The sequence below is a fragment of the Apteryx rowi genome, unplaced genomic scaffold, assembly GCF_003343035.1.
Source record: "Apteryx rowi isolate R43461 unplaced genomic scaffold, aptRow1 scaffold_753, whole genome shotgun sequence".
In the NCBI taxonomy this organism is placed as follows: Eukaryota; Metazoa; Chordata; class Aves; order Apterygiformes; family Apterygidae; genus Apteryx; species Apteryx rowi.
The window spans coordinates 74526-101246 of NW_020451042.1; the positions used below are offsets into that span (position 1 = coordinate 74526).

The 26721-nt window shown below is 45.1% G+C and overlaps 1 protein-coding gene across 1 annotated transcript in view; it reads left to right on the forward strand.

Annotated features, from left to right (window-relative positions):
• Positions 1–26721, forward strand: part of LOC112976672 — a 53027-nt gene that overhangs the window by 2912 nt on the left and 23394 nt on the right. The window contains exons 2-12 of the mRNA XM_026088146.1: positions 9499–9633; positions 11183–11367; positions 12562–12671; positions 13249–13320; positions 15028–15175; positions 18176–22928; positions 23329–23554; positions 23905–24117; positions 24202–24408; positions 24989–25170; positions 25819–25936. Of these exons, the coding sequence (XP_025943931.1) occupies positions 9533–9633; positions 11183–11367; positions 12562–12671; positions 13249–13320; positions 15028–15175; positions 18176–22928; positions 23329–23554; positions 23905–24117; positions 24202–24408; positions 24989–25170; positions 25819–25936 (6315 nt within the window). The 5' untranslated portion in view covers positions 9499–9532. The remainder of the gene's footprint in view (positions 1–9498; positions 9634–11182; positions 11368–12561; positions 12672–13248; positions 13321–15027; positions 15176–18175; positions 22929–23328; positions 23555–23904; positions 24118–24201; positions 24409–24988; positions 25171–25818; positions 25937–26721) is intronic.

The following is a 26721-nucleotide window of genomic DNA, read 5'->3' on the forward strand; positions in this document are numbered from 1 at the left end:
CCCCCAAAAAAAAGAGGTCATCCTCACCCCACCCACTCCCTGGCAGCTCTGCACTCGGGGTCACCCCCCGGGGTGCTGCTTGGGATGGGGGGGCTGGCCCGGTGCTCGTGCATGGTGCACGTGGGGTTTTTAGCTGGTGGCAGCGGTTCCCGGCCGCAAGCTATCGCGCTGGGAGCCAGGGCCGTACTGCGTGCGATGGGGCAGTTCCTCACTCGCCAGGCGAACGGCGGCAGTGTTGCTCGGGGGCGCTTTGGGGGCAGCCCCGTTCGCCCCATATTGCATGGGGTCGCTTCACTGAGCTGGGGTGTAAAATGGATTTTAAGGCTGGATTGCAGCTGGCTCCAGTGTGGCTTTGGGGAACGGATCTAGGCAGCCGGTAAGTYGTACCGCAGACACGCGGCCGGCTCTGCGGGTGCTGGACCAGGCCCGTCGCTAGCTCGGTGGGCTGGCGGTGCAGCGCGGGGCAGGGATTTGCTTCTGGAGCCAGCGTGAGTATAACCCCGCCGGGGCGTCCCTCCACGCGGAGCTTGTGTCTGGGAGGGCTAGCTGGCTTTGGCGCATTCGTGCAGTGTTAGGTTCAAGCTGATAATCCCTGCCCAGTTCAGAGACAGCAGAGAAGAGCTCCAATGGAGTGAGTGTCTCTCCAGTTCCTGTAGGCCATGTGTTACCCAGACGTGGGGAAATCTTGGGGTTCAGTTACACCAGGTAATGATGAGTTCAACGCATATAGTAGCTTGGGCAGAAAATACGTGTTGGGAGGCATCTCTGAAATGCTGCTCTTCTTGTGGTTGGAAATCTCTTAATTCAAAGCTTTAATCTGTTTATGGCCACCTCATGGAATCACAGAACAGCTGGGGTTGGCAGGGACCTCTGGAGATCATCTGGCCTAACCCCCTGCTCAAGCAGGGTCAGCTGGAGCAGGTTGCCCAGGACCGTGTCCAGTTGGATTGTGCCCGTCTTGAAGGACAGAGACTGTGCAACCTCTCTGGGCAAGCCCTTCCCAGGTCTGATCACCTCACAGTAAAAAAGTTCTTTCTTACGTTCAAGTGGAAAATAGATACTACTTTTTCTAGCAGTGAAGTCACGGTTGCTTAACAGGTGACTGATTCCACCAGCAAGCTTCCTTCTCATCCCTTCGCTGGAAATGATGGGAAGTTACTGTGAAGGCATCTTACAGATCTGCCACACAGCTCGCAAGCTGATCATGACTCTGGTGTCACTGTGRCTGCACTCATAACACCTTTTCTGAAGAAAACATGCCCCGCTGTGGAGGCAGCAGTTCAGGAAAGACGTGATGCATGTAACAGTGGACTAGTAAACAGGGAGTGTGCAGAACTGATGAGGTTTGGTTTTAGAGGAGGGAGAATTTGAGGAGCCACAAGTACGCAGAGCTGAAGGAGAAGGGGTCATGTACCTGTGGTGGATAGGACCAGGATAATGCACACATAGGCTCAGGTAGATACAGGTTGGGCACCAGAAGAGAACCCTAACATTCAAGTTTAGGAAGGCCTGGGTGGACTGACTGGTGATGCTGTAGAATCATCATTACTTTAATTTTTTAAGAACAGGTCAAACAAACCTAGTTCCTGGCAGATGAAAGTATAATCAAGCCTGAACTGGGGAGAGCGAAGAGTTGCTTGACAGTGCTGTACCTTCAGTTGCCAGCTCTCTGCTGGCGTCTCTGTGCTGTAGGGAAGAAGGTGCCTGGAAGTGGGCTGTTGCCACGTGATAAATTCACGCGGACTGCTCCTGGTCTCCCTCTTTCCTCAGACAGCAAGCAGGCTGCATGCTTCTGCCACTGGTGGGTCGCCCTGACCTCTGTCCTCCCTGCTGAATGACCGGATGTGCTTCTGCTGTGGGGCGAGGAGATATCCTGAGAAGTTGATCATTAGGAGCGGGCTGCCACCACCGGAAAGCTTAGATCAGCCTGTTTCCAGAGCACAGTCCAAGTAGCCCCCTGGGGAGAAGAACAGCAAAAAGCAGGCTGTGGACAGGATGTACACGATTCTTTTAATGCCCATCGTGTTCAGCTGAACTGTTTAACGCGATGGCTGCTCCTGAGTGCTTTGCTGAAACCCAGGCACGTGCTTTATCTGTGTACACAGTGGAAAGAAATGAGTTTGGTATGATAAACCCTCGTTGCATTTTTTCTCATTTTCTTAGGTGCATCTTTAACAGAAAGGAATTAAATCGCCCACTAAGCAATGGAGGTGATAAAATTTCCCTTCCCTCTGCGTGTCTTACCTGTTGATACAGTTCATACCTAGAGGGTTTACAGTCTTGCTGCGTCTCTGTGTGTGGCATACAGGAACTGCTTGGCTGAATCGTGATACAGTTAGGAAGGTCCTGTGGGGTTTCTCACACTTGATGCTTCCAGGGAATCATGAATTTCCGGGAACTATGAAGCTGGGTTAATGGTCCGTTCAAATATGTCAGCTTTTCTGCTTCTCCTTTACTACATCTACTTCTTGATCTGCCTGCTGACTTATCTCTCCCAGCCTTGTACAGGTTAAACACCTATTTACAGTATTTTGTGCCAGTTTCAGCATTTTTTGTGGGTTTTTCATGATCCTGTTTTAACATGACTTATATTTTATAGATGACGCACACTGTTTTCTCTCTCCACTTCCCATCCTCAGTAACAATTCAGCCCCTGTACTATTCCTCTCCTTAAAAAGGCTTGAGCTCCTTTCCCACTGTTCCTGCAGCACAGGAAGCTGGTAAAGTCATGCTGAAGGAACTGAGGAGGCTTTCCAAGTATCCACCCAGAAAAATACGCCTGCATTTTTGAAAATGGCACGCTAAAGCCAGTTTAGGCTTGGGGAAAAAGGATGTCAGCAGAGGACGAGGAAGCGACAGTGTGGTTGGAAACATCTTCTGGGAACCATTAGAAGAACACTGTTCATTACTGTCCCTGTCTTTCTTCAGTACAGGAAAAATAAATGAAGGAAATTCTTGGATGCAGAGTGAATCTCTTTCTCAGATCACTTTTTATTACAGATGAGTAAATTACTCCAAGGAGAAGGAAAGAAAAAGACACAAGTTAACAAATAACGCCCTAGTCCTAATTGCTCAGAGAAGGAAGTGCTGGAATCAGAAAATAACTAGAGAAAGAGAGCAAGTATTAACAGGCACAAAAAATTCTGCTTTGTTTGAACAAAGTGATGTTCCTTTTTTTTTTTTTTTTAATACAGGGCTTGTTATTTAAGGAGTTTACATGCAAAGAGTGTAGATATATTGAGGGAGAACTGTACTGTTGCTTTAAATTTGCGTGTAGTTGCCCAAGTCCTGTTTGCAGGCAGAGGGGCTGGAGGGAAGGGCTCTGGGATCAGGTCAGTCTTGGGTCCATTTGTGAACGATGTTTTCTGCAACAAGGTGGGTTGCCTTAGCTCTCAATTTTGAACTTGGGGCCGGACATTATTGGAGTTTCTGACAAAACACTGTTCCACTGCAGATTCTGAAGGCAAATTAACTAGTATTTTCTTCTTCCTTCATGTAAGACAGAAATGTCGCATTGCTGTGCTGGAGTCGGTTGTGCTCTGATGAGGGAGGTATTTTTTTTCCTCTTGTTCTTTGAAAATAAACAGGATGCACAGAGGGAGTGAATTGAAATGAGGAACAGAAGTGGAATACGTGACTAATTTCTTTTATGTCTAAAACTTTTATATTGAAGCTTAAGGTTGCATTTACATAAAAGCTTTGGCTGGGAGAGAAAATTGAGGTAGGGGTGTAATTGTTTTTCAGGACATTTCTCTACCAGTGGAAGACCCTGTGTCAGTGCAGTTGTAATCAGCATCAAAGTGCAATTGCCAACAACATATGTTTTGCAGGTTCATCACATAAGCCCTGTTGACAAAAAGTGTTTTTTTTGCCAGCAGAAACTTTGTCTGCCCTAAGGGAATGTGTTTACACGTGTATATAGGTTAACGGGTAAGCTGCAAGCCTGAAATCCCTGGCTACTGCTCCTTCATTTAAATAACTGCTTTGCTTGCAGTGGAAGTGTTACATGATGGTGCGCGGATGTGGAGTGCACTTCATCGATGAAGCTGTGGAGCACTTGAGGTAGTGTTGAAAGTGGGCTTCTGGTCCTAGCTGACTGCTGCTTTTTTTTTTTTTTTTAATCTGGGAAATAATGACTGAAGCTGTGGGATGTGAGAGAGTTTAAGTTTGGGGCTTGAGAGGACTTTGCAGGTGTATTATTGACATTTTTTCTGCGACCTTTCCTGCCTTATAAGCTGGTGGTGTTGGTGTTACTTACTGAGCAAAGAAACAGCTGTGATAACTTTTAAGTGTCGTGTAAGATGTTGGAATTAATGTGGAGTCGGGAGATGCAGCAATAGCTCTAGCTGGTACGTGGTTTTTTTTTCCTTTTAAATAACAAATCGCAGCTGGTGGCTGTGCCATCTGTATTCAGCAGCAAGGCTTTGTCTTTGGCTATGGCACCAAGTCACCAGTGCATCAAGCTGTTATCGAGGAGCATATAAAGCAGAACACATACTCTCCATGAATAAATCTAGGGTGGTAATTAGGGGTTGATAATTAGGTTGGTAATTAGGGGCTCATGTTTAGAGCCATGAGATTCTGCAGCAGCCTTCCCGCTGGAAGCGGCATGGCCGGCGTGGTTTGAGGTGGAGCACGATGAGCTTGTAGCAGAAGGAAAGTGATGTGCCGGCTGGGCACGATGCTGCAGGAGCAGCTCCCGGCCCCGTGTCGTTGTGGGGCCTTCTGGCCCTTTGGCAGACGTGGTTAGAAACTGCTTCCAGCACCGAGAGAAGGAGTCGCCCCGTTTGTCAGAAGCTAGGGCCGAACTGCCTTCAGCAGGTACGCCGGGCTGCCGCGGAGCTGCAGGCAACGTAGCTGCTCGGGCTAGTGCAAAAAAAAAGGACGTCGCAAAGCTGTTCTAGGATTGGTGTCATAGAAGAGGTGGCCCCTTTTGAAAAGGCTCGAAGTGTGATGAAGTGTGCTAAAATAAAGCGTACGCGCTGCGGTGCTTGACATGAGCTGTGTGTTGGCCGCTTTGTAGTGAAAGCGGGGTTATTGGTATACAGTGTTTTGTATACCCTGTTGGTGACAATATTTCCTTTGAATAGCTGTGAAGGAGAGCGCTGGTCAGAGACTTTAAAGAAAACAGCAGCTGCGATGTTTCGGGAATTCTTTCCTCCTCCCGCGCCCTTTTCAAATGCAGTTGTTGAAACACCAAAGTTCCCTATTTATTCAGCTTGTTTCGATTTTGACTGTAACTCTCTGAATAGAATTAAATATTGCTGAGACCATTCTCAGCCAAGTGTGACTCAGTTTCTCACTGATTAGTATATTTTTCTCCGTAAAAGCTTGCACCCGACGTTCGGTTGTTTCGTATTCTGTTAGGCAAAGTATGCTCCTGCTGTAGCTGAGCACTGAACTTATATTTGGTAGTAAATTGTAACAGGTTGTATTTGGCCTCTCAAAACTCATTACTTCTAGCAACCATGTGCAGTTTTTTTTATCTGAAAACGTTGTCATTGCCACACTAGTTATCTGCAGCAGCTTATTGAGAGCTGGCAAAATACCAGTAATGATTCAAGTAGTACTTGCATACTGGTCAAACATAAAATATGCGAGAGACCGTTAACTTGCCAAGCAGAGACTTGGAGGATCACACGCTTTTAGCTTTTTTATCGTCTCCATTTAACTGATTCACTGAATATAGATGACTTGCAGTGGTGACCAACAGCATAGATTATCGCTCCTTTAAGTCAAAAATGCCATAGAAACAGTTACATTTCTCTTGAGTAAAGCAAAATAGTGTGTTTAATTTGGATGCGCTAGAAGCGCGCACAACTGCTGTGCTTGTCGTGATTGCCTTTGGACTCAGCGTTTTAAGAGGGAACTGTACAGAGCATCGGGGCTGTTAGTGCTACTGGCCCTAAAGCTCTGCTCAGCAGTTCTCCAGCGAGTCCACCCCCTCCTAAGGAAATCCGAGGGGAAAAAAGTGCTGCCTGTTAGCAGACTGTTTGGTTCAGGGAAGAAAAGCACGACAAGAACCAGTGACTGAAAGGCAAAACTTGACAAGTGCAAACCCGGCTCGCGTTTTTAACGGTAACCGCTGGGACGAGCAAAAGCAGCRTGGGCTCTGCATCTCCCCCCCTCCGTGTCCTGAAGGGAAGGAGCTCCCCTACGATGGGCTGCTTTCCTGCAAAATAGCAGCTTGCCTCCCTGTTGAGCCCAGGCAGTCAGGTCAGTGCCTGAAATCAGGTGATGTGTAATGTCTTTTGGGATGCAAAGCGTACCTTGATCCAGCTCTTGGGAGTCAAGGAACTGGGTCCGTGTGTGGACTGTCAAGTTATCCATTACTGAGAAAAAATTTGCCTTTAAAGGCAGTGCTCTCTAAAGCAGAACGTGCCTGGGTTGTTCAGGCTTGGCTGGTGGTGTAGAAGAGCGAGCYGTAGAAGTGGCTAGTTGGTGGCTTCTGGTTTCAGCTCAGTTGCCTCGAAGGCAAAGTCAGAATCTATTTGTGGATTTAGTGTTTCTTGTTTTGGCACTGGCTTTTCATGTATCTTGAACTGTGACTGCTCTGAAGAAGTGTCAGCTGCATAACTCTAGTTTTGACTTCTTTCTCAGGTCTGCGCTGCACTTTAACACTGCTTTGTGCCTTTCCTTCTGCCTGTGAGCCCAGTGCAAAGGTGTTGGATCATAATCTCTGCTCTTTCACCGCCGTTGAATGGTCCCCGTTCGCTTTCTAACTGCTTTGCTAAAATGGCTTCTGCTTTTCATGCGTAGTTATGATTATGGATGGGAGGTGAGGTGAAATTGCATAGACGCTGAGAATACTAAAGCAAAAATAATAATAAAAAGACAAAATCTCCCCTCCAGCCCACCCACAACAAGCCATACATCTGCGTGACCATATATAAGACTGAATAAGTAGCTGGCGTTTCAAGTGTGCTGATGGTCGGCTGTGATGAGGAAGGCTTATTCCGGGGCCAAACTTCAGTAGCCCTGTTCTAGAGACCTGTGTTCGTGTCTTGATGGCAGTAAGTCGTCCTGGACAGTGTGGGGTGTGCGAGGCTCCGCGGACGTCGCTCAGCTTCTGCTGCGGGCTGGCCCAGGCTGCGGTGTGCTTTGAGCCGATGGGCTTTAGATAAAGCCCATGGCTGGATGGGGGCACTGAGACCTAGGCTCATGCCCCGTTTCTGCTCTGTCCGTAGCCCTGTGCGACGTAGCTCCCGGGATTCGGTCTCCTGACTGTTCGCGTCACGGGAACAGCGGTCCTGAAGTCTGTAGGACTGAGCCTCCGAAGGCTGCAAGCAGGGAGCCCTGTTGCGTGAAGCCTTCAGCCACCTTTTCTCCCATTACGGTTTCGTAATGTACACGCTGGAGTTACTGCGGGGCCTTCCGGGGTGCTCGAAAGCCTGGTCAGTCTGTCTGTTGTTCCTCCGGAAGCATTGCTTGCCTGGATCCACGCAGGTGTATTATTCTGAAAAAACAAGAATAGTTGCTATGCCGTTCTGTAGCCTTTGCTTGTGTTTCTACTCTTCTTGTAGAGGTTCGCTGCTAATGGACTTTGGTACCAAAAAGTTCACTTTTGGAGAGGATTTGTCTACCTTTGCTGGTGAAGATGCCTCTGCTGAAGGTTTTTCTTGTTCTCTGTCTTAGTGGTAAGAATTACAAATTGATGCCCATTCTGGAATGTGTTTTTTGGATAGAAAACATCTCCGGAGAATATCTCAAATACTGACTAAGTTTAATCAGGAAGAACATGTCATGAGTTGTTGTTTTTATGGTTCTGACAGACCTAAGTGGTGGACTAAAATCTGGGTTTTACTTTTGATTGCTAAGTGTTATGTGACTATCCTCACTTCTGACTGAAAGAGCAGCTCTGCTGTTAGGGCTATAGTCTGGTTTTTAGGTCTTCATAATAAAACTTGGCATTTTTCTGATTTGAGGCTTACTGAGACTCTTATCTTTCCTGCTGGTGTTTCCTGTGCTGCTGTGTTGAGTAACGTTCTTAGCTTTTGGTTAAAAGAAAAAAAGAAAATTGGCTTGATGATGATGAACGGATGCAGACATGATGTCTGTTTTTGGCAAAGCCAGGGACCTCCGCTCCTGTGTTGTGTGATGCATACCTAGAATTTTTCCATAGTTCCTTGTCTTTTGTCTTTTTTGAACTGTGGCAGCTTCAGGGCTCGTTTCTAGTTTCTCGAGGCCTGTTGTACTGAATAATGCAATTTTAACTTTCAGTGAGTTTGGTTTGCTTTCTGCGCTATGGCTACTGAGCAGCCCGCAGTCTCCCATTGCTAACTCACAAATGACCAAACCTCAGAACATGATTGTTTCTGGTAATTTTGATGTTCATGATGTCAGAAAATCCATGTGATGATGTCATTCACCAGATGCTGATGCCCAGAAAACGAATGCGTCCAGGCCCTCTTGTTTGGTGGAACAGCTGCTGCAGTGCTGCATTGGTACCTATCACTAGATTTTGGTCTGAACAGCGGGTTCCAGGCTGAACATTTCTTGACAGCACTGTGGTGGCCTTAGAGCCTTCAAATTTTCAGACAGTCCCTGCACTAAAATTCCCCATGGGCAAAGTTTGCCATTTGCCAGAAATGCTGTAATAAAGATGTTGAGGTGGTGACATTTCTAATATCAGTGGAGTTCATCCTAATTAGTGCACTACCAGTGATGAGGGCAGGCAAGCCTGTCAGATGACTTTGTGATGCTACTGGTTATTCACAGAGGAACTTGGCTGCCTGCACATGGGGATTTAGTGCCATTTGAGGTGGTTTAGGGTCTCCTTCCGGGCCTCCAGCAGATGCTCCAGAAGGGCAGAGCTCTCTGCATTGTATCTGCTGGCCCTAAGCAGATGTTGCAGATGTCCGAGGGCCTCTATATTAGCCAGAAGAAGGCTTGGCGGATGTGGCACAAGGCTTCTAAGGTTAAGCAATTGAATCCAGCCTCTCCTTTTCTGTTTAGCTGGTCCAGCTTGCACACCGGTGAGTTGCACATGGTGAAGCCTGCTCCCAGTTGTCATTATCTTCTGACTTCCCATCCAGCAGAGACTGTAACTGGCTTTTCTTCTCCCGTTTGAGGAAGGAGAGTTTCTGTAGCATTTGCTGTGTACTCTGTTAAATTAGTTTTCCAGTCCTAGGAGGCTGTACGGTAATTCTTCATGCAGAACCTGTAATGCTGCAGCTGAAGTCAGCTGTGTTTAGGAGAGAAAACACTTCACAGAATTCAGAAAGCATTTTGATACCCTTCTGGTCTGATACTTGTAAATAATGAAGTTTACTAATTCTGAAGAAGTCTGGGAACAGACACCGAAGACCTAAGTTTGTCCTGACTTCTTTTGGTCAACRCATCCTTCTGTTCTGCTACTTCAACCTGGGACTGTTCCTTCAATCCGGATTGTGTTGATGTCTGACGCTCCTTGTTCGCGTGCGTTGAAGGTTAGCAAACCAAGTGGCGCTGTTTTTGCAGACAGCCTAGAGCTTACCTGTCTTTTTGCCTTATTTTTAGACGTTCGCTCCAGGTGTAAAGTGAATTCACCAGAATGGCATCAATGCGTCAGAGACAAAATGAGGATCTCAATCGTTGTCACTTGCGGAGGATCGGATGCAAACCTACCGTCGCTGGTATTGCTGACCTTATTCAGTGAGTACCCTGTGGAAAAAAGCGTTGGACTGCTGTGCGCGAGAATGAACACTGCGTGCTGGGGTTTGTGTTCCTTGATTTGCGTTCCATGACTGTGCAGCCGCTCGTGGCTTGGACTTGCCTGCGCTTCGTGTTCTGCAGGTAGCTGCTGTGCAAGCCTGCTGTGTAGTAGCTACCAGGTCTGCTGGTGAGCGTGTGCGCAGCACATCAGACACGCTCTTTGCACTGCAACGTACTGCAGTCCTGCAGTGTTTTGGGGAAGGGAATGGTAGTGGATCGGCACTCCGCGCGGTATGAAAAATGCACAGCATTTGGTTTAAGATGGAATTTTCTGAATTGGCGCTCACAAATTATGACAGATATTAATTTGGACTCGGATGAATTGCACATCTGCAGTTTGTGTCTTGCATCTGGTTTGTCTTGAGGCCTTGAAGCGTGGAGTGGTCTTCCAGAGAGAAATAAATTAGCAGTTTTTAAGAGCTGGGCTCCGGTGAGGAGTGTCTCCTGCCAGAGCAGCAGACTGGCATTCCAGGGTCTCCTTCCCTGATGGACAGCAACCTGCCCTCTCGGAGAACCGATTCACTCCAGGCCAGTACCGGTCTGCCAGAAGTGCTCCCCCAGCTCTGAAGATTTCGAGTTCTCTTCCCTACTCTTCTGTTATCAAGTTAAATATCTCATTGCTCTTTTTTTCTGTGTAGTTTGTCTGTGGAAGGGGTTTTAGTTTCAGCAGCACCTTGATTTGATTTGTTTCAGTCAGTGCAAATTATTTTAATGTGCAGTATGGATTGCACCTCAAAGACTAAAGGCTTGCTTTCGCTACCAACGTCCTGGCTCTTAGATAGCTCAGAATTGTGGTTTTGGCATTTCTTGATCTTTTTTTTTTTTTAATTATTATTTTTATTTTCTAATAGAACAGTCTTGACATTCTCATTCTTTTAATTATTTTTCCTAGAGACATAAACAAACTTTAGCTAAAACTGTATGAATAGTTTTCCTCCTTCAGTTAAGATTTCTGATTAGTTCATTCGTTGTGCTTAATTTTTTCTTTGAGAGCTGCTCAGTTCCTCTTTGCATACAGGAATGTAATTTATTATCTGTCTATTCCTTCAGATCATTAGCATCTGATGATGTTAATATTAATTATAGCAGTGTGCTCACAGTATTCTGTTCATGATTACTGTGCTTCCTTTTCTCTTCCCACCAAAAGTTTGGGCACGTTTGATTTGTTTGAGGTTGGGTGTTGGTGATCACCGTTTGTTCATGAAAGTGTCAGCTGTGTTTTACTTTTAGCATAGCTGCTAATAGGCTGAATTTGTTTTGCTCCATACTTGGATTTTATCGATTCTGCTTCCAGCAGCTGTAATTTAATTGATAGGTCTCAGAAATTCGGTTGCACCCTGCTGATACCATGATGAGATATTTTTGTCTTCAACCGCTCATTAATCTACTGACTACTTCTGTAGAGCAAAGCTTTCAAGGAAATGAATAAAATAAAGAATAGAAGAAGAAGAATGCAATTGTAAAAGTCTTTCTAAATCTTTGCTTACAGCTTTTATAAGGGCGTTACGCTGTTTGGCAGAAGCAAAGATGTTGTGGACTACTACATTAGCTCTCCAGGCGAAACGAAAGATTGCATATCCCGGCACCATGCCAGAGTGATTCGAACCGCTGATACTTATGAGCTCGTGGATTCCAGCCTGACAGGCGTTTACGTTAATGACATCAAAATTGGTGGTGAGTGTGGAGGGGAGGTGTGCGAAGAGCCACAGTCCTGTGAATTGATCGCATATATGTAAGTCATTACCTTCATATTGGCATGAGAGAGAAGTCCTCTTGTGTCCTAAAATCAGCCAAAAGATGGAACACCTTAAAACCAGGCAAAAGGTGGAACACTGAGGGTAAGCGGAAGTTTTTTCTCATGATTCGGAGAGGGCTGCCTGTGTATTCCTGCTGGAGACTGTGTTGCTCAACACATTAATAAGTAAGCTGGAGAAGCAGCTGATTAGTGAGATGACAAAGATTGTATCGATACAAAATTATTGAACATAGTTTTCAACTACCATTATCTCATTCTATGAGGAGAATCTCATGGTGCTCCAGATCTCTTGGCTTTCAAGTATATGTTCCACAATTTATTGAGGATTTCTTCAGATAAGGTACCCATACCTTGGAAATAACACTGGTTGTTCTAGCCCAGAAAAACTTAGCAGGACTTGGAAAATACCAAGAAGGTTCAGAAAGGATGATCCGAGATTTAGAGCAGGTTTTCAGAGCAGGAAGAATAGATAGACTAGAGCTCTTAGCTTAGAAAAGAGGCGCCTGGGAGAGTACTTCAGGTCTACAAAGCCATGAACAGTGTGGAGATGGTCAAGAGAAGTAACTAGTTCCTTTTTATCGGAATGCAGTTTCATTGTGTGCAGTCTACTGGGAGTTTGATGTTTTGGTTGTTGTTGTTTTTTTTAACCAAGTAAGACTTTTATAGCAAACAAAATATCTCTTTTGGAGATTTCACAATTAAATTTTGGAACATAAAATTGGAAGCCAAAACCTTGTAAAATTGAAAGCCAAAAACTTGTAAGTATGTTCTGAAAAGAATTAGGCAAATTCACAGAGGATATGTTCACTGCTGTCTGAACAATGTGTCCCAGATGCCACCTGTGGATCAGGAGGTCCCTGGGCAGTGCTGCAAGTTGGGTGACATACAGCAATCATTTCTTGCTCTGTTTCCGAAGAACCCCATCCTGATCGCTGCTGGAGGTGGGACACTTGGTGTGCTTTTGCTGTCAGCTGGCACAGTAATTCTGGAGTCTGTATTTTCTTTTTCCCTAATCTAATAATTTCAGTCATAACAATCCTAAAAAAGTTCTAAAGAATGATAAAGAGCACTTGCTCATTATGAGATGTAATGGAATGCTTTTAAATCCACAGGTAAAGTTATCTTGCAGAAAGGTGATACTGTTATATTTGGGCATCCCACAGAAAGATACCTAAAGCCTGGAACGCAAGTTCGTCAGCCGAACTCACAGCTCTGCTTTCTGGTATGTCTTATTTCTTCCTGATGTATTGCGGAAACTGCCAAATCTTGACTCCTGGGCAAAATGAGATCACTGCTGTCCTCACTGCCAGGTCACAGTCCACAAACTTGGTCCCATGTATTGCTGTTATCGTCCTGAATTCTTGGCCGCAATATATTGCTATGCTGCTTGGCTACAGTTCTACCCTCTTTAAATAAGTCAGTTGGTGGCTCAGGTTTGTGGGCTCCCAGAAAGACCTTCCAGCTTTGACAAAGCTTAGCTGCCGCTTGCTCTCATTAACAATGCTGATGAGACCTATAAACTGATATCTAATAATACTCTGATTTCTTTGTATACGCTTATGTATTTGTTTATGCTTAAAAATATGAAGAATGAGTCACTTTCAAAGATAATAAAGTAAGACTTTAATTGACTTCAAAATTGGAGGGCTTGGGAATTTGATTTTGTTTATGCTTAAAAACTGAAATGGCTTTATTTCTACATTGCTTTTTTTGCTATGAATTAGACAGTCTTATTGAATCTGGATGCTGAATTTGAATGAGGAGGGTTTTGAGCTACATTCTTCATATTTATCTTTCAGTTTGAACACTGTTGCTGCAAGATTGACCAGTGGCAAAATGCCTGTGATGAGATGAGGAATTTCATACCACAGGTACATGGGTTTGGTTTAGTTTTCACTGATGATGTCTGGATTAGTTCATTATTTGGAAAACACTCCACAGCTGAGAAAAGTGAACATGTATGCAAAATGTTTTTTACAGAGAAATAGAGTGGCTTTGACTTGCCAGTTAGCTTGCTTTGTTGGCTCTTCTGAGATCAGTCTGCTGTTTTATTGTTTTTTATGGATTTGCAATATGTGCTTTTCAGAGATGTTATCAGTAACACCAGAAAGCAGGAACCATGCTTTTCTAGATACGGTATAGAGACAATATTGAGGAATGAAAGTAACCCTTTGTTCTCCATTTTGATTGTAACAGTATAAAAAGTAACCTCTTTTTATGCTCTTCTGCGTGTTCCGGAGACTGCACTGATACCTATGTTTATAATTGAAAGAAAATTGTCATTACTTTTATGTAACACTCATACATGCAAAAAAAAAAAACAACCCAAAAGACTATTATTGAAGCTTGGAATGCAAGCACAAGTTAGAAAACTAATAATTTGGAATTTGTGCCTTGAAGATCTGTACCATGGAAAAGCTCGCAGGAAAATGAACTCTGCCTCCAGAGTTGAGTGTTCAGTAAAAAAGCCTGGGGGTTGCGTGTTGAGAGGAAGGAAAGCAAATGCTGAAGAGCTGCTGAATAAGTGAACATTGTCAGTTCCATGCACTGTGTGGGGCAGGTGTGCTCTGCACAAAATAACGTAGAAGCATGTAGTTAAAGACTGGCTTGTACTGGGGGAGGAAGGCAAATGGAGAGAGGCTTAACTGATGTGGTTCTGAGCTTTTGAGCGTTGGTCTTTGGCACGTTGATGTGCTTTAGGGAGGTGTGCACAGCCTCCGAGTTTAGAAACGCAGTCTGAAAAGAGAAATTCTACCAGGTAGCTCCACAATGCCACTTGCGGTCTGGTGGGACAGGAACATTTTGCAGAATCACAGAATGGTTGAGGCTGGAAGGGACCTCTGGAGATCGTCTAAATCCAACCCCCCTGCTCAAGCAGGATCACCTAGAACATGTTGCACAGGATCACGTCCAGGCGGATTTTGAATATCTCCAGAGAAGGAGACTTTAGTTTTTTAGGTCTGCTTTGTAGCATCTTCCACTTCATGTTTCGTGGAACTGTCTATAATAGTTCTCCCTTTGACCCTATGTCCTGATGAGATCCCTTTCATCTTCCATCCACGCCTTTCTCCTGGCTTCTCATTTGACCATGGTTCTTCCTCTCTTTGTTTCTCTCCCATTTCCTTCCTTCCTTCCTAAATGTTCTGATTTAGACCAGTATTCCCAATCTTTGCTCCTGACGCAGTCTGCTGCAGCTCCTTTCTTATGCCTCCTTTGTACCCTCTTTCCATGTATTTGGGGGCATTTGGGAGGAGGGTCTCATTATCTGGGATTAGAAGGAAAAAAAAAAAGCATTTTTAGTGCCGTTGGCACGCACAGAAATTACAGAATTCTCAGATCTGAAGTTTGGGCCAAAYCTGCAGTATAAACCTTTCACGACTGTGAAACCTCCCTTTTACTAATTTATGGTGGTGGCTATGACAAAAGCATTAAGTAGAAGTTGGATTCTATGTTGTCAGTGCTGCATGGTTTTGTTTTGTTTTTTTCTTTTTACACATAATACAAAGAAATAAGTGCAACTGCTGCTCAGCTAATTTCATTGTCTCTGTGTTTTGCTGCTTTCTTTTGCTCTGTCACAGGTTCCATTACCCCTGTTAACATCTCCAAAGGTTCCTCAGTTCAGCTCAAACTTGGCGTTTGAGAAAAGCATTAGTCTTCCTGCTCGACCCCCACCAATACGGACACCCCAAGATGTTCCACGTACTGTTGGAGCTCCGTCTGAGTCTAGTATGTGCTCTGGAGAGAGAGAGGCTTCCACGGTCACTCTGTCCTTGCCATTTAGTTCTGTGGGATCAGTAAAATTTTCAGCTAAATCCTCTGTCTCTACAAATTTTTCTAATGTGACTTCAGCCAGATTTGAAAAGCAAGGAACCTATAAATCAACTGCAATATCAGATACTGCACTGAAAGTTAGCACTGTATTAGAGCCTCTATTTTTACGCTCCACTTCACCCGAATATGAGGTAATGAGCAGGAATTTGGCAGTGACTGCAGAGTCTGTTCAACAGGCAGCCTTTTTGCCTCAGGAAAATGTCTCAAGCAAAGCAAAACTGATAAATCCTGATTTGCCACCTGTGGAACAAAGTGAAGGCCAAACCTATGCATCAAAATTCATCCCCAAATCTAACAAACTCTTCCTGGAAGAAAAACAGGACAGTGAAGGAGTAGAAATGGAACCTTGTTCAGCAGCTTCTCCTAATGAGGAACCTGTGATATCCAGGGATATTGTGAGGGCAAATGATTGTCACCCGTGTAGCGGAGAGCTGGTTAGTCCTTCATTTGGCAGGTTAGCTCTTTCAGACTCGTCTCAACCAAGATGTCAAGCCCAACATGTTCCTAGGTTGTTAGAACCTGTAGCTGACAAGTCAGCACTTCAAAGTTGTGAAAGGTCCGACGGTGAATTAGTAGTGATGGAGATTGATGTTGAAAAATGCACAGATGAAATGGTTGGATATGAAACTGCTGAGACTTCAGGACTTGGCACTCAGGTTATGAATCTACTTGAGGCTGCAGAAGAAGATACGAATAATGTGCCATTAGTCAGTAGTTACAAGGAGAAGACGACAGAAAAGGAAAGTCCTGTGGAGCACCACAGAGAGACCTCTGAGAAACGGCTTAAACCTGATGCTTGTGCACATGATGCTTCATGTGAGACTACATTTTTTACTGAAATGGAAACGTATGAATGTTATCCAAAGAAAAAAAATTGTTCTTCTGTTAAGAGCTCAACAGAATCAGTCACTGACATAAAAAATAATTCAGAAAATGGTGACCCTGTTAAAATAAAAAGGGCTCTTGAAGGTCAGCATGCCACTCTAAGACAAACAGAGAATCAAAAAAACCCAGTGCAAGCTGGTATTAAAACTGCAGCAGCAGAAGAGGAGTTGCTGTCTGAAACCACTGAGACTCTAAGCAGAGTGCAGGAAACGAGGGTACGGTTGGAGCCAGAAATGGAGCTTTTGTGTAGTGCTCTGTACTCTGAGACCAAAAGTGACCTTATATCAACTTTAAAAGAAAAGAGCATTATTCCAAATGGGATTGAAGAACAAGTTAGTTGTAATATTGTAGAAAGTAACACTTATCCCTTAGCAGACGGAGAATTGGGCTTAGGGATGTTAAATAGTAGCCCAAATATAAAAACGCACCATCCTGGAACTACTTCAGATCCTTGTGAATCAGCTGAATCTAACCATGATAAAATCGTTACAGTAGTGAACACAGGCTGTGGTGAAGAACCATGTAATAATCATGTTTTTGATTTGCAAAATGCCTTCCATCAGAACCTCCTGTTTGCAGACACTGAAGGAATTAAGCCAGTAAATCAGGACTGTTCTCATGCACAGAGTACTCCGACGAAGTATGCGGCAAAAGCAGTATCTCCCTATGAGAGCAAAATGACTCCTGACAAATCCACAGTTGATGATGATAATGCTGTATTATTGCAAAGCTGCACTGCTGGAAACACAGATACTGGCGCCAGTCAGATGGTGATCTCTGATGGTGAAACTCAGGCTGCGATCAGTTCAGAAGATGAAGAAATAGCAGTGGATTCTCATGTGACAGAAGACAGACTTGTAGCGGAAAGCATCATAGATGCTACAGTGCCAGAAACCCATCTTGCTTCACAGTTTATCAGTGACAGCGTCGCACATTTGTCTTCTGCAAACCAAGTCTCATCTGGAGGTGTAGTATGTGATTCACTCTATAAGCATTTGTCACGTTTTGGATATTTACACCCTGAAAACCCATCCAGATGTCCAGTCCTGAAGGAAGGAAGGCCATATCACTCAGGAGCGCTCGTCGAGCCCTCAAGGGGAGCGAACGCCACAGCACAGGAGCAGCAGGGCAGAGCGGTTCCTCAAGCATGTGTCAGTGGAAAGGAAGACGGTGACGCTTCTGTCAGGACTTCAGTGGGTGAGACTGAGAACCAAGAAGCACAACCTGTGTCTGTAAGGGGGTGCAATGCCTGCGACACGCTGCGCTGCTGCCGGGCAGGTGTTTCTGTGCCTGCTGCTCTAAATGCCTCCGTTTGCACTGAGTCTCAGTGTGGTCAGTCTCACCCTGCCCATCTGGTTTCACCTTTATCTAAAGGGGAAACACCAAGGGAGGCTGGCAATGATTTTAATAAAACAAATAGAACAAAACATTTACAAATGAGTGCTTCTCAAGAAGAAATGGAAGAAGCAGATGTGAAAACAAATGTCATTATTTTGACATGGGACGGTGAGGGGAAATGTGAGGATAAAGATTACAGCGAAGCCGGGATGGAAGTGGATATAGCTGCTGTTATGGATGATGTTGAACTGTCTCATACAGAAGTGGGAACTGAAACTAGATTCATAAAGAAGAGGAAAACCAATTCAGTACCTACAAATCTTTTAGAAGTTGGGAACAAAGATAGATCGACAAAGCATAATTGTTATGAGGAAGATGAAACTAATGTGCCTATGGACACAAACGGGCCTTCAAGTAGAATTGTAGATGTACATGTTGAAACCATTCACGATGGTGCAAATGACAGTCCCTTGAAAGGGTTCGCTGGAGAGGTGGAGATGGGCCCCACAGGCTCTGCACAAACAGCAAAGAAAGAGCCGTTCTCAGGGTTAGAAACATGTGAGAGAGAGACAGTCTCTGTAGCCTTGTGCTCTCCTATTAGAGGAATATTTTTTGAAAATCCAGGAGAGAAGTTGCTGGAAGCTACTAATTCTGATTCATCTCTGAATTTAGGTGGTGAAATTCCTAATGATCTTCAGCTGCAGGATAATGGCTGCATAGAGGAAAAGGGGTCTTTGAGAGAAGATCAGTCACTTTTATCTGCTGCTGAAAAAGAAAACACGGACACCARCCAAAGTCTGAAAGCATGTGAAATCTCTGTGATCTGTTCTGTGGATTCCACATTTGATAATGGCAGTGATGAAAGGTTGAACGCTGCTGATGGCCAGGAGCAGAGGGCTGCTTGCTCATCAGAGGATGATGTGCTTTYGGAAGAAAAACATGATGATCTCTCAGGCAGTATTGAGGGGAAATCTTATCAAGAGACAAAGGAAGATACTGTTGAAAGCAAAAMTATCACAAGAATAACAGGAGAGAGAAGGGCTTCAAGACCAACTAGAAATGATAGTATGTTGGAGCAACAGARCGACCAAGAAAATGAAGACTTAGCTAGGGACTGGGGAAATGCAGYTATTCGACAGACKCATTGTAATTTTGGCAGTACTAGAGCTGCACTTGCGAAGAGGCCAGAGCAGAATACAGACTGCTGCTCCTCTGACTCGGTTTCCTTTCCCTCCAGCCTTGTGCCCGTAGGCTCACCCAAATGCACATGGTGTGAGGGTAACAGTTGTTCCTGTTCGCACACAGAGCCCTCTTGCCCTGTGGATGAAAGCRGAGTAGGAAGTGGTCTGCGGTATGCACATGCCTGCTCCTTGGCCCAGCTCTGCTCTAAGAGTGAAGGAGGGGACGGTGGTGAGGAAGGATCTGAACCAGCACATCATGAGCAGTGTGTTAAATCAGTAGTGGAAAAGGGAAAGGAGGAACCTGCACATGTTGTTGCAGATTTTAGTGAGCCCGATGAGAGGAAACAGAGTAGTTCCCAGRGTTGTGACTGGAAGTCTCCTGTTAGCTCTGTCTGCTCAGAATTACAGGAGGAATCAGTTGAGCTTGAAGACCAGCAGGAATCTGATTCTTGTGCAGTTGAACCTCCAAATTTGGAAGGAAATGTGGATTTGAAATCCAAAGAAGATTTTGTGAAACTGTCTCTTTATCCAGAAGACAGTGGTGTGGAGGATGCTGTTTTGGATGAGGTAGACAGAGAAAATATGAATGGAGAAGGTTTGACRACAACTGATTTGGAAGAAAGTAACGGTAGTGCTATTTGCCAGGATGGTTCTGGAATCGAACCACAAGCTCCTCAAATAGGTGTAAAGCCATGTAGCATGGACAAAGAGGATTTTTCCGTAGGGATGTGCAATACTGTAATTGAAAAGTTTGAGTCTTGCAAAGGATATAGAACCGAAGATCTGAAGGAAATCGAAAGGGACGCTGCCGATGTGGCCGAGTTCCGCAGCGGAGGGGAGTTTCGTTTATGCGTTCAAGACTTGGAAGCTGAAAAAGAAGAAAATAGTGGCATAGGAACAAAGATGTTTCCAGTGGCCTGCGTTTCAGAGACTGAAGTCTGGAAGGAAGGGGATATTGTCACCTGTGATGCAGACAGTGTTTCCAGCAGCATTGTTTTGCATAGTGAGCTGCACYGTAACAGAACGGAAAGCGATCCTGACAAAGTGACAGAAACTGCTGCTGTCGGATCAACTACAAGCGTAGAAAAGTCCGTGGATAGGTGTTTGGAGCAAGTGAGTTGTCCTCGTTTTGGTACAGAACATGATCTCACTGAAGTTAAAATTACTGCATCTGACTGTCATAGCACAGGTATTGCAGCAGGTGAAAAAAATATGCTTTTAGTAAAAAACACACCTCTGGGAGGAGAAAAGGAGACCCCAGCAACTGAAGAAAATGAGAGCATGAGTTCATACTGTGCTTTTAATTCYGTGGGATTTCCCAGTGTAGCGGGGGAGGTGGAAGCTGCGAGTTGTGAAGGTTATTCTGGTGAACTGGAAGGAAACGCTGATTCTAACCCTTTCCAAACTGGAAAAGAGTTAGAGGAGGGTTGGCAGGCTGGGACTGTACTGTTTGGTGACCATGTTCAAGAACGATGCAGTGAGATTCCTACTGTTCCTTCTGAGGTCATGAGAACTGTTAAAGATTCTCCGGTCAGTGAAATACAGACCGAACTCTGTCCAGAAAAAAATGAGTCCGACTGGGAAACACAAATAGGTAAGCCGTTACTTCTGCAGGAAGAGAGCCAAGAAACTGAACCAATGAAAGGTCAAGCAAAGATATGCCAGCCTGAAAGCAGCTATGAAGAGCTGGATGTTTTGGAGTCTTGCTTTGCAAACAGAATGAGTTGTTGTGAMGAGGAGGATACAGATTCTCAAAATAAAGAGTCAAAGAGAGAGAACTCTTCCAGGATATTAAAAAGACAAGCCACTGGAAATGAATGTTTCGGGGCATCAGATTCTGAAGATGAACAGCTTTCTCAGAAGAGACATTGCCCTCTGGGATCCTTGTCAGTGCAGGAGYCTGTGCATGTCCTGCCGGGCGCGAATATAGCCGTCCCTTCTGCTGCCCGTGGCTTGCAGGAGCATCACACCTCTTCTGTTCGTGATATCGTTAGGCAGTTCTTCAAAAAATATCCCAGTGTTCAAACACCTGAGGAAACTGAGAAGGAAAACAATAAAAGTTATGTTGCCCAGTTAGTGAGGGATTTCTTTAAAAACACGAATGACTGTGATAATCTAGTTAGTGCAAATGTAACAGAAACGCTTCTGCCACCTGGTGAAGATGAGGTAACACAGCACCCAAGTGGTAGTGCTGCAAGTGGACGTTTAGAAAGAGAGGACAGCCGTCCGTTCGCCCTGCCAAAGCCCATGTCCCAGGCTAGCGGGTGTCAGTCTGCTGCGTGTGCGTCCGGGTGGACGGGATGCTCCAGTGCCTGTCAGTTCCTGTGCACAGAGCCTGTTGCCAGCTCACCAGGTTCACAGAGTGACGTGATAGGAAAGGATGCGAATGAGGCCCCGGCCAGTCCAAGCTCTGACTCTCTGTCTGATGAGGAGCAGTTTCAGAGTAATCTCTGTTCAGCATTAGATATTAAATGTGCTTCTGAATCTTCCTTGATGTCTCCTTCTGCGTACTCCAGGCAGAGCACCAAAAGTCCAAGTTTTGTGTTCTCTGACCTCTCCAATAGCTCCACTGAGGGGAAGTTCTGCCAGACTCCTCCTGAAATCAGTGATGGCGCTTTGAGCAACACAAGCACTGATGAGCTCTGTGGAAGGGCTTGTCATGAAAGCTGCAAAGCCTCTGAGGCTCAAACCCTGTCAGGTTTTGCTGTTTGCTCCCCAGAAGCCACGGCAGAGTGCTGGACAGATGGAGATGCAAATATGACTTCGTATCATGTTGTAACTTCCAGAGAAAATGAACCAAGTGTGACAAACTTGGTACAGCAGCCAAAGCCAGAAGATGGTGATGAAAGCTTTGGGTACAAAACAGATGCACCAATATTGCACCACTGTGAAAGAACATCTCAGAGTAATGAAATGTCTAGCAGAGAGGACTCAGTTCCTTCTCCCTCTCCTCCTCTGCTTTTCAAGCAGACAGATTTGAGACCTGGTGTCCCCCTGACGTGGGGCTCTGACTTGTGGGCAAAAGGACTGACTGCATCTGATGTTACAGCAAACACCGATTCCCAAATATGTTTAGAAAGAAGGCTGTCTCCCAAAGAACACAGTGATGGTAATAGAAGAGGCATTTTCCCTCCTTCGGAAACTTGCCTAGCCAGCACTGCACGTCCTTCAGAACCTGAAAATGAGGAACTGACAAGCCATGAAGGAGCTAGCCCTCCCTTCTCTCCTACACCGTGCGCGTCGTCTCAGACGAGCCCTGCTGAACAAGCCCTTCCCCAGACTCCACTCGGACCTAGAATGAAGCAGAGTTTGTCTCTGAAGAAGATGAAGAATGCACATTTGTCCGTCCTTACTTCTACTTCCCCCCTGAGCAGTCCTTCTGTGGGTGTTGTGGGTAATAAAGCAAGATCTTCTCAGAGCTCTTATCTTAGCACACAGGAGGATCTCTCTTCCTCTATTCTTTCTCCGGAGAACTGTAATTCTGCTAAGGTGGTGCCCAGTGTTGAGGGAGGAGGTGATCCGTGGGAAGGCCTTTACAAAGATGACCAGTGCAGGGACACTAAGGCAAGACAGCAAAAACAGGATCAGGAAGCTAGTGTCCGTGACTACCCAGAGGGAAGAGTTACTCCCAGACCGTGTGCTCCAGTGAAAGCAGGAGACTCCTCTGATTTGCAGACCATTAATAATTTAGGTAATCAAAAAATCCTTGCAAGCGACTTCTCCACATCAGGGGACAAAGACTTCCCAAGGGCAGCATCAGACAGTCTGCCTCCTGCTCATTTTCCTATTTCATCCTTCAAAGAAGAAAATGTGCCATATCCTTTACAAGCTCCAGCACTTCTGGATGCATTTAATCCTCTCAGCATGGACTCCAAGGAATGTCTTTTAGCTCACTCTCCTTTAGCCCCAACTTTATATGCATCCTCTTCAAAACTGGAAGATGCCTGTGACTCCAAGGATCCTGATGATCGTATACAAGACCTCCCGTCCATGTCGGTAGAGAGTACAAAGGCTTGTGACCTTTCGTCTGCCTCCAGAAACTCAGGAAACCTCTCTGAAGGAGAGAGCTCCAGTCTAAAAGCAAGTTTCAGTGACAGAGTGGAGAGTGAGAGCCAGAGGAACTGGGCTTCTTCAGAGGGAGACATTGAGTTCCAGTTGCAGCGATGTCAGACTGTGCTCAGAGATATTTCTCAGGTTCTCCATGCTGTGGAAGGCATCGATGGAGAGCACATGCAGGAATGGAGGTAAGCGCTCCTGACTCGTACTTGGGGAGACTCTTGTCCCTGTGGATGGGAGACTTGTGCCAAAACAATTCATTTCCTTTCTCCTGGGAAATGCAGGTGCTTTTAACATAGCTGCGCCAGTTCTGAAGAATTGTTGTATCTTAAATGACACGTTCATGGGGATGGTAGTGATGCCTTTAAGGACTCCATTAAGAGGATGTATACCCCTTGGTCTTCCTGACTTCTTGCTTTTGTTTCTTGGTGAATTTTGGAGGGTTATGTAAGGTTTGCATCTATCACTTACCAGTATAGATTAAAATGTGCCCCAAAGTCTACTGTTTATGGAAGTCATTGTAAGCGTAGAGTCGGCCAAATGCTGCCAGATCACTTTTTCATCTTTTTTGTTTTTCTCCTAAAAAAGAGAACAGATTGACAGGTTGCAGAAAAATTCAAAAATGCCGAAGACATATATTGCTGTGGTGGGAAACACGGGCGCGGGGAAAAGCAGCTTGTTAAATGCCTTGCTGGGCGAGGAAGCTGTGCTGCCAACTTCTGCTATGAGAGCCTGCACAGCTGTGGTGGTGGAGATCTCYAAGAGTGCTGAGACCAGTCCATATGAAGCGGACGTAGAGTTTCTTTCTAAAGAAGTAGGTAGCAAAAATAGACATCGTAAGTTCCACTAGTGTTTCTATATTTCTGTGTGTTTCCATACTAGCAGCTTCCAGTGTTGTGCGAATAAGTAACCTGCATTCCCAAAACCCGAGTCCCATAGCCTAGAGGTTAAATCCATGATTGTGCCGTTAGCCTGCTGCCTGACATGCCGCTTGGTCTCCATTTCCCCATCTGTAAAATGGGCATGGAAGTCCCATGTGTGTATGAACCCAAGACATAACAAACTTTAATATTAAACATAAATGTAGAATAACACGTGTGGTCTTTYAGAATATTTTTACAACGTTGTGCATTGTGTGAAATGTGCTTTCATTTCCTGCTTAAGGAATGGTTCAGTGAGTTGAAAGCGCTCCTAGAAGACATGAAGGACAAGTCAGGTAACTTGAAGAAACGATGCCCAGATCGCAAGACAGAAGCTGGTGTTGCCTACAGCCGTGTGAAAGCTGTGTATGGGACGGTAGCAGAGCTCTCAAAGCTGGAAGAGTTGCAGGAGGTTACTCAGCATCTTGGAACAGTGAAACACATATCTGCAGCGACGGTAATTTGGGGTGCAAATGTTTGGTGTCTTCACCTGCCTTGACGGTGAGTAACCTTATCTTATGGTCTCTCTCTCTCTTCCTAGGCCACAGATTTTCGCACAAAAATAGAGAAATTTATTGACTCCCGGACTGATAACTTGCGGGACATGAAAGGTGGAGAATTCTGGCCAATCGTTAAATGTGTCAAGCTTCGTGTTCCCAAGGCTGATATCTTGAAGACAGGAGCAGTGCTGGTGGACTTGCCTGGAATACGGGATTCCAATGCTGCCAGGGATAATGCAGCCAAAGAGGTACAGCCATGTCAGAGGTCGAATTCCTTTGAGAGCCGGCCTCTGGTTTTTGAACCCTTTGTGTTCATACAACAGTGATGGGAAACACTGACAGCTCTTGACTAACATATATCTGATGCCTCTATTAACCTCACCTGCCAGCACAGCCAGTTTTTGGATATCTGCATCTGTCATTTCTTGTTTATGTCAACATGTTCATTAAAGACRTCCATCCTCCACTGCCTCTGTAGGAAACGGAACAAATATTTGGTGGTTGTGAATTTGTGGTGAGCTAACACCTGCAAAGCACCTATAGCTTGCAACATAGGTACATAAGAGGCTTTTGTAGTTCTTGTGTAAGTGGATTGGGAATTCTGTTTGTGTACATTATCCAGCTAGAACTTTCACTAGCAATTACTCAGGTGACTCTTGTTTAACTCTGTTCAGTTTTGAGGACACCAGAAAAAGTGTTTCTTAAATACATCAATTTCTGACAGTTCCTGTTAAAGTTGTCATGTAGTAGGAGCTGTCTGCAATATTTCTGTTTTGGAATGAGTCACCATAGCTTTCCTTGAAACTTGCTTGCGTTTGTGTTCTCCAGTATCTAAAAAACTGCAATGCGGTGTGGGTGGTGGCCAACATCAATAGAGCTGTGGATGACAAGACAGCCAAAGAGATGCTGAACATCAACCTGCGGAGGCAGCTGCTCATGGATGGCCAATACGGGCGCTTAGCTTTCGTCTGCACCAAGACCGATGCCTTCAACATTTCAGAAATAATCAGGTAACTTCCAATCCTATGCAAATTCACATCTTGCACAAAGTAATGGAAATTGCCAAGGCTCTGTGAAATTGTTAATGGCTTTAGAAACTTGCTGGGAGCCTAAGAACTGCGCTTAATTTCCTGAAATAGGAGGGATTACAATTACATGCTGAAGAAGTGTGTGTGTGGATATAAGCTGTGAATGAGTAGGTGTAGAAGCCAAGAAAACTACATTGCATTGTAGAGATACAGGTTGTAATCTAGTGACTGCACTGCCATGATGACGGGATAATTACCTTGACCGAAGTGCGGCTGTGGCACGGCTGCACTGCTTTGGGTCTCTGCATTAACTTGTGCTAATAGTAGCTGTCATGGTATAGGCTGGTATGTTTGTACAGCATAGCTCTGGGCTTTGGATCAGATCCTAAAGTATAAAAATCCCAAGTTGCATGATATGCCAGTCCTCCAGAAAGACTGTGGACCAAGTATGATGCAGTGTTAAGTCAGGTGAGTGGTGAGTTAGTTGCTGCTATTAGGTGTAGTTGATGCAGGTGTGTCTGAATGTATTTGCTATAGAAGTACTGAGTTATGCCAAGTCCAATTGCAGTGTTCTTTTTTAACCTTTTACTTTCTGCCTCTGTTATCTGTTCTTTGACTTGGATCTTGTAGTGATCTGAATTTAAAAGGTGAGATTGAGCCAATTGAAAGGGAATTGGAAGACCTGGAGAATCGGCGAGGGCAAATGGAATTAGAAAAGGAAAGTCTCTATGCTGAACTTCAACAGGAGGTCAGTCACTGCCTTACCACGAGCTGTTAACGTAGAGAGGAAACAGCCCTGGCTCTGCCCGGTATTCCTAGCTAGTGAGTCCCTGGGTAACTTGTTGCTTATGAGACCTTCCAGCAAGGCTGGCCGGTGGTGGTGGTGGTGTGTGTGTGTGTGTGTGTGTGTTAACACTGAAGGTAGTTGTGCAAAGGTATTACTGCAGCCTATCATTTATCCAGGATTTTTGCTTTTGGGCCAGCAGTGTTTTTGACCTCTGATTTAGTCAGTCCCAAAAGATGGGGGACTGACTCCCAAAAGAATCCCAAAATGATTTGGGGGACTATTTAATGATAAGCTTACGAATACTTATTTCTTAACTTGTCGCAATGATATAGGGCCTATTTCGACATTATAATTGCCCTCACGCTGGCACGGCCCTGGCTGAGAGCTCTGCGACGCCTGCCGGCAGAGGCTCCTCTCTCTATCTAGCAGTAACCCCCGGTAGCCCTGCGCTACCCTCACACTGACTCTGTGGGTTCGCRGGGGGTACCCCAACCCCTGAGATCCACGGCTTGGTTTCAGGTTGCTCTAACAGGCCTTTCTGCAGTTGATTTTTGTGGTCTTGCTGCCTTCAAGGAAACCATTTACAGCATGTCAGGGTAAACGAGCTATCGTTTACAGTTTTTTCCAGACTAAACTGAACAGTTCAGAGGACCCCGGGAAGGCCAGTTCTGGGTCTTCCAGCATTCTTAACGATCATGGAGCATTGCCAGATGTTGGGGAGAGCAAGCTGATCTTTAAAGCAGCCA